Source organism: Hylaeus anthracinus, unplaced genomic scaffold (assembly GCF_026225885.1).
Source record: "Hylaeus anthracinus isolate JK02 unplaced genomic scaffold, UHH_iyHylAnth1.0_haploid 11982, whole genome shotgun sequence".
NCBI classification, from domain to species: domain Eukaryota; kingdom Metazoa; phylum Arthropoda; class Insecta; order Hymenoptera; family Colletidae; genus Hylaeus; species Hylaeus anthracinus.
The window spans coordinates 10,934,766-10,947,607 of record NW_026534330.1 but is presented as its reverse complement, the minus strand read 5'-3'; the positions used below and the strand labels follow the sequence as shown (position 1 = coordinate 10,947,607).

Here is a 12,842-nt window from a genome sequence, read left to right as displayed (position 1 = left end):
AACGATATTTTTCCTTTTGTTCAATATGCATCATTCATTCTTATTTGTTCACACTCATTCTCATTCTCAGGACTGGGATGTTAGGTTTTTTGTTATACTTAATTCTAATATTATACATACTCAGTTAATATCATTTGCAAGCCGAGCCTGCCTTTATTAAAACTCAGTTAGACTTTTCATATATTCTTTGTATTCTGTAACATTTGTGTAAAGCTATTCAAAAGCGAAAATCATATAAATTATTATATATCTCTTCATAACATACTTTTCCTTTTACTATTATAACATATGATTTTTTCTTTTTCTCGTAGCGATTAATAATTTCAAAGAAATTGACGATGTTGTTGTAAAACTTTTCAAGTGATAAGTTTTAGACATGAAAGGTATGGAATTTCCTCGCTTTTAATAATCAGCGTGTATGCATCGCGTTAGTATTGTGTAGGAACTATACTCATCTACTTCGCATTTTCCTTATTATGAATCGTCATTTGTTTTCCTTCTTGTTATGTCAGTTAACGTAATCCCCGCTTAAGTGGTATTAACGGAATCTACGTCATTTCGCGCAGTCTTGAGTTTGTTGATAAACACACTCAATGACCTCGACATCGTACACCACCGCTAAATTGTAATCCTTTGAATTGTTTACAACATTCAAATTTTGTTCGTTATTATTTTACTCAATGTTAGTTGACGGATTATACTTTCTGATACTTTTTTTCTGATTTTGATTGGTGAAAAGGATATAAGAGTTCCAGGAGAAAAGTTGAAGATAAACTTGATATCTCTCTAACCACGGAAGATAGCGAAAATCTATTTGGATACGATGTAAGTTTTCTACGAAAACGTTTCATAGATAATACTTGATCTTAGAATAATTTAAAGTGGAATAGTTGGGTGATTCGTGTATATCTAATAAGCAAAACTCTTTGAGACTAGTATTATGCTGCGTAAATGATTGCCGTCGGTAGCGCCAGGGCTGGCGTGACTTTTTCCGAGACCGGGTTCAAAAATTTTGCAGGGCTTGAATTCACATTCAAATCCTACACTTAAATTTTACAACGAGGAATTATTTATTTACAAATTCTATATGTACTTTCATGATTTTTGTCACTCCTTTCAATTTAATCATCGCTACTAAAAAAATGTTTTGCATCTCAGCAAAAATTGCTTCCATTCGTTAATGGTATCATCGGTCCGTAAAAAGTTAATCAAAATCGGTACCTTTTAATACAGTAATTTTTGTAGACCGCGGGGCCTTTTAAAACGCGAGGCCGGGTTCCGGCGAACGCGCTGAACCTGCCTTGCGCCGGCCCTGGGTAGCGTTACTATATTGTTGACCAAGGAAAGATGACCGAAGGATTTTTAAAGGTTATTCCCCCTTCCGTCTATCGTCGCAACCCCGCGACACTATGCACCGTCCTTCAGGTCCGTGCCTACCTGCAACCGCACAACAGCTATAGAAACTCTGCGGATACGCGAGTTGCGCCTTGGCACCGTTTCCAATCGCAACGAACAACTTTCAATCGCAGATTTGTTGCAATATTACGTTTGTGATAATGATTTTGTAAAATGGTTAATCGAATTGTGTTATATTTAACATATATTTTCAAAATTTTTATATACTTTTTGTTCGCCTTCGATTATATTTTGTACAACAATTGTTAATGCGTCGTAATGATTCAGAGCTCGATAAAAGTTATTTTTATGAATCTCGTAAACACATACTGGTACACTTGCCTTGATCAAACTTAAGGCAATTTACATTTTTTATGGTCAATTTTCTTCATACAAATCATGATATAGTGTCATACTGCAGTATTACAGGGTGTTCAAATTATAAGAATCCAGTGGTTTCTTATACATGTATCGTTACAGGCTCATAGGATTAGAGGCAGATAAAATTCTTGTCTTGATAAAAATGTCAAATAATAAATAAAAGATAAAGAACTCTTGATCTGTTATTTTATCACTAAAAGATTACAATTTGAATTTTAAAATAAAATTATATTTTACGTTGAAGTCCAACTAATAGTTATTAAATAAAACATGAACTTTACATCAATTTAAAAAATATTATTTGGAGAATACTTAGCCTATTTTTGACAGGTTAAAGGGATTATTCATCCAGATTTTTCATATTTAATAAATTTGAATCGAATAGTTTGTGCATTGATTTCTGTAACTGAATTAATATATAAGTCAAGTTACTATGTATGTCTGATAATTATAGTTCTATATCAACGACCTACGATACACTCCTGGGAAGAAATATAGTTAACCAATGAGATTCCATTGCAGTGACGTAGTTTGTTTACTCGAGTTCTGTCATTCGACAAAGTGAAGTAATATTCGAAATTTATTCGTAATATTCTAGTGTCTATAAAATATTCAAATATTCCCAGTTTTATAGTACGCTCCATAGATGATATAATTAAACAGAGTTTGTCACATGAACGACATTTCATTGGTTCGCTTATGTCGATACGAGGCTTTAGTCAGGGATGTATCATATGTCTGACGCGTGATGGACGAAAATATTTTTCATTTTAGTATTTTATTTGACATATATTTTTATATTTTTTTCGTGTTAGATAAGCTCATATAGAATTATACAATTGTTCGTTGCCGTTTGTATATATAAATAATAACTTACATGAATTTTATTGATTTTCTATGTATATTTGAGGAATATTCTTTTGCCAAAACAGCTTGCCGCAGTCACGTGATATTATTTGGCACTTACAGTAGGTTGTTATAGTAATTAGAAAACAATGAATTATGACAAAATTTCATTACTTTTATAAATAATACAGCGAGTTACATCTTTTTTCAAAATTTGGTATCAATCTTAGATTTTTTAAACTCGAATACAATTAATATAACGATATATCATAGAATAATATTTAACACATGAGATCAATGATGAGATTTTCTTTTACTTTCTCCTTTACTTTATAAATATCACATAATTATTTCTAATACAAAGTGAACATTGTCAAAGAAATCAAAACGAAACAAAACACAGTTTGATTAAATAATTTCACCATCTTGTAACATCTAAATCAGAATTTCGGTTGTTTGAATACAGAATTGAAAATTTATTTATCGGTAAGCAAAATCTGTAGACGACTTAGCCTTAAAGGGAGATTCGTCGTCGTCGTGATAATGTGAACGGGTCGTAACGCGTGCACTAAGAAAGCCGCCACCAAGAACGTTGTGCTAAAAAATTTATTAAATTACAAAGATTTACGATCGAATATAAAAATGGAAACAATGTCGAATCCTTATCCAAGAAAGATGCACGACACGTACGAGGACGAAGAAGAGAGGAAACACTTTCAACGCATCGTGTCGGCTTTTAAATATTACAAGTGAGCACTTCACGGAGCATTGTTTCGTTTGCTTCACTTTAAGTCTCGGTTTGACGATTTGCTCTTATCTTTATTACCCTTATATTTTTTTTATTCTGTACGGTATACCAGTGATAACTTAGCACGATGTCGTTTACGATTTTCCGGTTGTCGTTGAATATTCTCATCGATATTACTTAACCTGCGGTGACACAGTTGCGCTATAATATTTCATTTTGCTACTTTTTATGACTGCTCTACAAATATAGTACTTGCGATATAAATTTTGCTGTTAAGTCATCGTTCTTAGTCACAACTTAAGCAAAAGTTCAATAACTTGTGTTCAACATAGGCTTGGTTAGGAGGGATTTATCCAATCAGATATGGATGTATGCAATTTGTCAAGAGTTGATCTCTTGAAATCAGTATTAGTCTTGAAGTAGTAGTTGTATAGTACAAGCATGTATACAATGTTATTCTACGATAAGTAACTTCTATTTTACAATCTTTTCTTTCAGAAATCACTCGTTACAAAGGGTAAAAAAAACAGAGTCCTATTTGTTATCGCTTCCAGCTCATCATCAAAAACTTCTATCAAAGTATAGGGAACATCTACAAGAAGTTAAAAGGTGTATTGAAAATAATGATGAAATAATTAAATTCATTATAAAAGATGTTGCCCATATTTTTGAAAATGTGAGCCCAACTAGTGCACAGACTGACAGTGTAAGAAAAATTTACATGGTGTGTGGCATGTATATTTTGTTAAACAATATTATATGTTGATTAACATTAGAAAAAATGTATTCTAGTAATCCTATTAAATATAAGCAAAGTATTTTTATAAATGTTACAAAGTAATTAATATTTGATTTTACTTTAAAACAAAACTGTGAGTGTCATAAATATAATCATTCATCTATGTCTCATCAAACTGAACTGCTAACTTTGTTTAACAAAAATTATCTCTTGTAATGTAGATGTAATTTGTATTTATAATAAGAAATTTTGAATCTAGTTTTGAACTGTAAATATAATTTTTTATTTTTCTAAATAATAGTGTAAGCATGCATATAGTTAGTAATAAACAAACATTTACATATATATATGTATATATTTGGGGAAAAAGAAAAATGACTGATTTTGTTTCCTCTATGTATTGAGTTTTTTTATATCTGAAGATGATTGCCATTGAAACAGTCCATTAAAAAAATATATGTGTGTATTCAAATAAATAAATGTAAATATTAGAGCATAAATGCTCTTATTACTGACTAATTATATGCACACTTACATCTATTTTTCAAGCTTGGATTTTTTCTTGTCATCTTAACAAGCTTCTTTTTTCATAAATATATATTCTATTGTACAAAATATAGGTAGGTCTGATTGCAGACACTAAATCCTCGTCCAGTAATGGCTGATCAGGAAAAGGTCCAAGCTACAATTAAACAACTGGTCCGTGATTGGAGCGTGGAAGGAACTGAGGAACGCAATGCTTGTTATCAACCTATTATAGATGAAATCATAAATCAATTTCCTTTAGGATATTGGTATGATTTGTTGAAATTTTATAAATACTTTAGATAGAAACAAAATATTTTCTATTAGAGTAGCTGTAGATATTTAGGATAGCTACTGTGTTTTACTAAAACATTGTTCAGAAGAGTATGAAATGATAGGTAAATTTCCAGTACGCCGTCGGAAGTGCAAATTCTAGTACCTGGAGCAGGTTTAGGAAGACTTGCATATGAAATTGCGCGACGTGGATATACTTGTCAAGGAAATGAATTTTCACTTTTTATGCTTTTTGCATCACATTTTGTATTAAATAAGTTAGTATCAATGGAAACCTTTCTTCAACAAATGTTCCGAAATAAAGCAGCGTCCGTTAATAACTTTTATTATTTTAAGATGTAGAGGAGTAAATTCATACCAAGTACATCCTTGGGTACATCAGTATATGAATAATTTAAAGCCAGAACATCAAACTCAGGCTGTATTCTTTCCTGATGTAAATCCTAGTGATCTTCCAGAAGACGCGCAATTTTCTATGACTGCTGGCGATTTTCTGGAGGTGGGTTTCATGATATATGACATACAAAAAGTAAATTTATTAAAAATTCATTTTCTACACTGTAGGTTTATACAGAAGACAATCATTGGGACTGTGTTGCAACATGTTTTTTCATAGATTGTGCAAACAATGTTGTACAGTTTATTGAGACAATCTATAAAATTCTGAAGCCAGGAGGAGTGTGGATAAATCTTGGTCCATTATTATACCATTTTAGCGATATGCCGATGGAAGATTCAATAGAACCAAGTTATGACGTTGTTCGCGATGTAATTCAGGGATTTGGATTTCAGTTAGAGGTAATTAATTTTCAAGCGCTGCATATAATAGTATTTAACTTAAACTTATTGCGTTTACAGAAGGAAGAGAAACGGGTGAAGACGCGCTATGCACAGAACGTTAATAGTATGTTACAATGTGAATACAACAGCGTATATTTTGTTTGTCGAAAACCTAAAAGACGTATAGATAACGATACGAATCATAGAAATGGCTCTGAAAGTAATGGTATCCAAGAGCAAGAAAATTAATCATTGACGATCCGATCTATGTCACGTGTAAGGAAAATTGATGAAACTATAAATACATTACATAATAGTTTTATCTCTACGAAAGCAAAACTGTTATCTTGTGTGAATAGAAGTCAATATTAGACAATTTAAAAAGGAAACGAAAATCTTTAAAGACAATTAACTAAGCTGATACTTTTTTATCGAGAATTTTATTTCATTATAAGTAACTGCTAAATATATTTGCTCCATTGTGAATAAATTGAATAATAAAGTGGTATAATTATTTTTTTAAACGTCAATACGTAAGTTGATTTTACTTCAAAATAATGCATTTTTTTCAATAATAATAGCAGTTTTGCGATTTCCCTATTTAGTTCAATATTTGTGATTTAGCATAATCATTTACGTTTATTGTTTTCATTATTTACCAAATATCGTGATAATATAAAATAAAAGATACTAGATTTTGTTGCATGTATATATTATGCAATATCCCCTTTTCGCAAAGCTCTCTTCCATTTGCATTATAATCAATTTGATTTATATATTTTTTGAAGAATACATATTAGTTACAAATTTTTGCAAAAGCCAATGTTGCCTTATCCAGTTTTGTCTAAAATTGACGAATATTGTACCGCCAAATAAGGTACAATTTCAAAATCTTTATATTTTTGTTTTGATGTTCAGTATTTTTTCTGCTTTATTTCGATAATATATTTTCACAAGACTATGAAAAGTCGCACAAATTTCATGATGTATTTCAGAGTAATTTATATCTAATGTTATGTTGCTATGAAAAAGAAAGTTTACATTACGAAGTAAAAATGTACCTCGCAATGTAGAATACATGCAGGCCAAAATTAATAAAAAATAAGTTAGGCCTAACAATGTAATTAATCTAATTTTTTATTAAAAAATACACAATGAAAAATTTGGTTAATATGTTTATTACCTTTTAAAAGATCATATTTAAAAATACTTAAGTACAAATATAGACAGTGAAACAAACAATGATGCCAACATATTTTATTCTTACAAACTTTTATTAAGATACTGTACAAATAATGTTGCAATTTGATTAACTTCAATTTGTTGCATTTTACTATAGGTTAGAAATTGTCTGCGTAATCTCATAAGTTGTGATGCTGTACATGGGTTCTGTACTGTTAAGTTATAGCCAGGTATCTTAAATTCGCTTTCAATACCCAATTTTTTAGCTGATAGTATTGCCTGTACAAAAAAAGCATGTAAATTTATGATGTACAATATAATTATGTTATTTACGGATCCTGTTTTTTTGTAGTATTATAGAATGTCAATTATCTTAATAAAATTGATCATAATTTCTTAGGAAATAAAGATCTTTGAATGACTTACATTGACAACTTCTTGTGTTACAGAATCCAATTCATACAAATAATTTGTAGATGATAGTGGTGGCTAAAATATGACATGTTATTTATAAATTTAGGAGAAACTTTAATGAAGTCTAATCTGTTAAGTTGCACAGATACTAACACATTGAGTACTTAAATTTGGTTTTGGTGCTTTCACCTCATATAGCGATCTATAAATTTCATCAAATTGTAATTCATCTTCTGCAGAGAGTGCAAATAATGGTGCATCCCAACGATTTTTACTGTCTGGTGTTTCGTACCTATACATTGTATTATAAATCTCTCATTGTATTGAAATAGAAAAATGTCTTCTAGAATGTACTTCTTTACCTCATTACAAGAGCATCAAAAATTTCTCTATTATACTGCTCACATTCTGGTCGTCTTTCATTCCACAACCATGCATGTTCAACTGGTATATCACAATGTATTGTACATTGAGGAGTTTTATACAATTTCGTCATACAGTAAATCTCATAACGATATCCCTTGATATAATTACTTCCGTCGATTATTAATACATTGTTTGTATTTAGCATTCGTTGTGCTGCAGATTTTATATCGCTTCTTACACTTTTCTCTTTTTTAGAATCTGTGGTAAATAGTAGTAACAGTAAGCTTCCACTTATTCCAATCGAAATATATATGGATATTACAATAAAAAAATAACACAAAACCTAACCAGCATAAAATATATTTTTATTATACCCTGCTTTAATTACAACATCTATTTCATTGATAACATCTACATTTTTTCCTGCCTTATTCTTAAAATATTCTTTCAATTCGGCAGTTCGTGTTGTCTTGCCACTACAAGGTATACCAGTTATAATAATAAGTGGCATTGTATAAAAATTACTTCAAAACTGATAGCTGGACATAAATGTCCGAACCTATTTCACAGAAACTATGGGCGCTACCATTTTGGATAGCAATTTTTTAGTTCTGATCAATTGTTATTGGGAGTATCCAGAAAAGTAACCGCTCACTAAGCCGCTCTGTGAGCGGGTTTTAGTGGCGCCATCGGTGGGAAAACGCCCAAGTTTGTAGTGAAAATCGTTCCCACCGTTTATATAAGATGACGCCACTGATATTTTTTAATAAATTATTTATCATTTTTGCATAAATGCTTCATTAATACGATTCTTTGGCTTTATGACACTACAATGTATTAAATACTATGTAAAATTTATCATTTTTATAAATAGTTATCTAATACAACAACCCTTTAGTTAGTGGTGCTATCTCGCAGAGCAACAGTAGAAACTATTTTCACTACTAACTTGGGGGTTTTTCCATCGATGGCGCCACTGCTCCAGCTGAGTGTAAGAGAGAGATAGAAAATATATGCAAGAAGGATAGAGTATGCAAATTAGTTTATCGTTCACCGCTAGATGGCTATACTGTCGCTGTGCCCGTAATTGGGTATATGATACCTATGGATCTGCGATGCCGAATTAAAATTGATATATTCATATTATTTATTTACTTGTTAGTTTAGCGATTAAGATCGACTATATAATAATAAATATATGTATTGTATACATACTTATATATTATATAAATTAGTGCAACGAGATCTTTATTTTTCATAAATGCATAATTAATACGATTCTTTGCTTTATAATATTACAATATATTATTTCAATAAATTGTTTAAACATTGTATTTTCTCTAAATGTAGAGAAAACATTTAGAGAACCAACATAAAATATATTTTTATTACACCCTGCTTTAATTAAAACATCTATTTCATTGATTTAGAGAGTGGATGTAGAGAAAACATTTAGAGAAAACGTTTTGTTTCCCTAAAACAAGTACCAGACCACTGGAAACGATCACATATTTCCAGTTATCTTGTAAAGTTGTCAAAATTAAATGTATAATTAATTTAACAATCAACAATATTAAATGTAATTAAAAATTTATGTTCGCAGTAAGAACAAGCGTGCTAACTCATCTTAAAGGCAATAGATCGCACATAAAAATGAATGAATGGCAACAAAATAATTCTTGCACAAATGGATTTTTTGATTATTAGAAATTAGTGGACGAAAATTAATTCGTACACCTGATAATTTTCACGGGTACGAAACCCAAAAATGCTCAAGTTCTTCCGTGTACAGACAAGGATACCTCCTAAGACGCGCAAATGTCTGTTCTGCATTGTCAATTGCGAAAACTTTAAGTGATGATACTCCAATACTTAAAACAGAGGACAACGCGGACAACAGTAGATACTCACGGCGTGTGAAGACGCTAAATTATTCATGACCGAAACGAATGAGTTAATAAGCCGCAGCAGGAGTCGGGTCGAGGCATACATGAGCGATCGTAAATGTAAATCAACCCCTAAGATACAGACACTCGACCACAAAAGGGGCGCGGTCCGCGAACCTAACTGGGTTCTCCATAAATATATTTAACGCAAAATCCCGACATCGCGCCTGCGCTCGTGGATCCGCGGATTATCCTGACTAAGCTCGTAGATATCCATGCGAAACCGCAGGATGAGCGTGCATCCAGGAAAACTGTACAGGATGTTTCTTAATTACGCAATGTGCAAGCGATGGGATTCGAATCCTATGCAAAGATACGATGGCTTACAAATTTCTCTTTTGTGTTGACTTTTCCCATGTAGAATCTGCTTTTTGTCTTATTTAAGTATTTAAAGTCGCATGCAAGGTTAATGAATACGTTCTGTCACGGTTTAATAATCAACCACACATTATTATTATTTGGTAAGGATTTTTCTTACAGGAACTTTTCTCCTGCAGCACACATAGCGAATTTCTCTTCTTCGATAAGAGAATTTCTTATAATTCTAATAATAATAATTTATTTAATACGTTATTTAATATTAATAATAAATTATCTTAAAAAAACGAATTTTCGTACATCGACAAAGAATCGTCGCTTTAAAGCATTATTACTTTAACAAACATTTCATTGTGATTGAATACTTAAATTCTAATACTAATAATAATACTAAAATTATTACAATATGCCCGCAATGAAGTCTTGTAAGGTTTGCGAAGGAATTAATGGTGCCAAACTCGATAATACTGAGGAAGTCATAACGAATTATTTGCGATCGCAGGTGTAACATTTTCGACGAAAATTCAGGACGGTTATTCCTGCATTATACCAACGAGTAGAAACCTACTTGCAGCACGTGTGATTTATTGCATGTATTCCCACGTGCCGTATGAACGATATGTGTCAATACCCAACTGTGGTGCATCGCGATAATTTCCTTGCCAAGAACGCTTTGCGACGTTTCTATTACGTGCTGCTGCATTAGTTACACCTCGAGATCTATTCAACTGTTAACCTTTTGTCTGCAAATACAGTGCGAGTTGTCTAAAATAGGTCACTTGAATCTATAGTTCTAAAAGTTCTATAGACTAAATAAGTTGTTCAAACCAACTAGTATACATACTAATTTTTGCAATACTCGAACTCAATCAAATAAAAAGTATCGAACGATGAAAAATGACTCTCTCCAAACTGTTTCCTGTGCTTTAGTATCGATTTATTTTAAATAAATATCACCGTAGTACAATATTTAGGATCGCACACAGTACTTTCGTTTCTCTTTCTCAGCAGTAGTAGAAAGTACCAGTGTTTTATATTTTATTAGAATTATTCTAGAACATTTTGTTAATATTTAATAGAATTTTCACTGATCCGGCTCGATAACCTAAAATTCTTACGATTGTAAGGACGTACGTTACGCGGTATACCTGTGCAACATGAAAAAGAATATATGCAGAGAATTTAGGCGCGTCTTAAAATGTCTAGAATAAATTCGCCATGATACGGCATTTTCTCGTCACGCAAGTAAGTGGATACGCATGGACCGTAATAACTTGCAACATTTCCCGAACTAAATTATTTATTATTCTGCAGGACACAGGACTCCCCAGGGCGCGTACGACCTAGGAAGGGAGATATTATACGTCAACAATGCTCCCAGAGCCGTGTATAACGCTTTACGTCACGGCTGTACACGTGGAATCTTTTTACGGGTAAATTGGCAAATTCGTGAAACTGTTTCTCTCTAATTTGTTTCGCCAGTGTCACGCCGTAAAAGAATTATTATTGCTCTGGTTCTAGTTGCACGTAATCGCGAAAAGTTATCCGTTTTAGTATAAGAATATTTTAATAGGTTTAACAACGAGGACACCAGGGATGAGACCAGAGTTGTCACGTGTCCTACTTTCGATGGAACAGCTCTGCAACAGTTTTACATGGTAGTGCCAATATTCTACTTTTTTGATAATATATCCTATTTAAAATTGTTATCTAACGCAACGCGACTCCCACAAGCGTCGAAAGTTTCAGAAAATTTAAATATGAAATGTATGTAATTAAAAGGGGTGTGGATTTTATCCATTTATGATATAAATTATTATAATAAATACATGGCGAACATAAGTAAAAGGTATGTGCACTTGCAAAATGAAATTACGATATTATTATTGTACAATATATGCAACATATATTATATATAGTTTAGTATATTTAAGCATCAAGCACTATGTTATTATGTATATTTCTATTCAAACTATTGTACATTAACGATAATTTACAATGGAAGGTCGAAAACCTTCCAAACAGAAGCACACTGCAGGACTTTGTTGTTGCATTCAATGGTATAATTTAAATTGTATTAATAACGAACTGAAGTAGTATATCGAGAGCATTTAAAATGAAAACAGAACGCTTGGTACAACCATTCGTGGCTGAAGGCTTGTTTTATACTAGTTAAACAAAGCAATTACTCTATTTTTCAGTTACAATAATACGCGCTGGGCACACTGCGCGAACGATGGAAGTATAAAAACGATAGAAAATACAGCGATACGTCCAGAGAGAATGAAAACACGAGGTTGGAGGAATGATGCGAAGTTTTGTCGGTTCGATCAGTTGTCTCGCAATTTACAAAGCAGTACAAACACTCCGCATGTCAGTAATACCGTTCAAGACCGTTCAGAGCACTGAAACGCGACATAGAAACGTTGCGGTCGGAATCCTCGATTACCCGAACTCGCTGACTTTTATTGGTACTCGAGTCCGCCATTCGAACAAAGGAAGCATCCTTTCGTTCGCTTATTTTTTCCTCGAACGCGAAAGGGTCAGCCGCGCTTCCGTTACTCTTAAATCGCCGACGGAATGCTCGACTTTTCTTACTGCGGCACATCGTGTTCGAATTCGTCCTCTCAGCCCCGAGAACAGTCTCGCGAAAATTACCCCGTAGAGGGACGGGAAAATCCCAAGGGGTGAATTTGGTCTTTCACGCGCGCGCGGCCGCTTGACATCGGATATCGGAGAACCATCTCGAGCGGAGGCAGTCGTCGAAAGATTTCGACCCTTGTAAAGATATTATTCTCGATTTTATCGGAATCTCGCGAAGCGGTCAGTCGATCGAAGACATTTTTGTTCGTATGAACCATCGACGAACTTGAAGTGAAGGAAGGTAGAGTATAAATGTTATTCCTTC

General features: G+C 32.6%; 2 protein-coding genes across 3 annotated transcripts; one reads left to right on the top strand and one right to left on the bottom strand.

Annotated features, from left to right (window-relative positions):
• The first annotated feature begins 82 nt into the window (after positions 1-82).
• Positions 83-5,960, top strand: LOC128885861 (carnosine N-methyltransferase). 2 transcript variants are annotated; one of them, XM_054140179.1, is made up of 8 exons: positions 83-825; positions 3,089-3,371; positions 3,869-4,094; positions 4,746-4,903; positions 5,045-5,185; positions 5,265-5,427; positions 5,493-5,726; positions 5,787-5,960. In XM_054140179.1, exons 2-8 carry the CDS (start codon positions 3,265-3,267, stop codon positions 5,955-5,957), a joined length of 1,200 nt encoding a protein of 399 aa, XP_053996154.1. In that variant the 5' UTR covers positions 83-825; positions 3,089-3,264; the 3' UTR covers positions 5,958-5,960. The 2 variants fall into 2 exon arrangements, with proteins under 2 accessions (XP_053996154.1, XP_053996155.1); XM_054140180.1 differs by lacking the exon at positions 83-825 and having other exon boundaries at positions 3,213-3,371; positions 3,869-4,076.
• A 1,007-nt stretch (positions 5,961-6,967) lies between these two features.
• On the bottom strand, positions 6,968-8,323 carry LOC128885864 (protein KTI12 homolog). The gene is made up of 5 exons (XM_054140183.1): positions 8,019-8,323; positions 7,667-7,928; positions 7,458-7,596; positions 7,317-7,379; positions 6,968-7,169 (listed from the first exon to the last, which is right to left on the bottom strand). The coding sequence occupies exons 1-5, from the start codon at positions 8,179-8,181 to the stop codon at positions 6,972-6,974; spliced, it is 825 nt and encodes a 274-aa protein (XP_053996158.1). The 5' UTR covers positions 8,182-8,323; the 3' UTR covers positions 6,968-6,971.
• Positions 8,324-12,842: the final 4,519 nt, after the last annotated feature.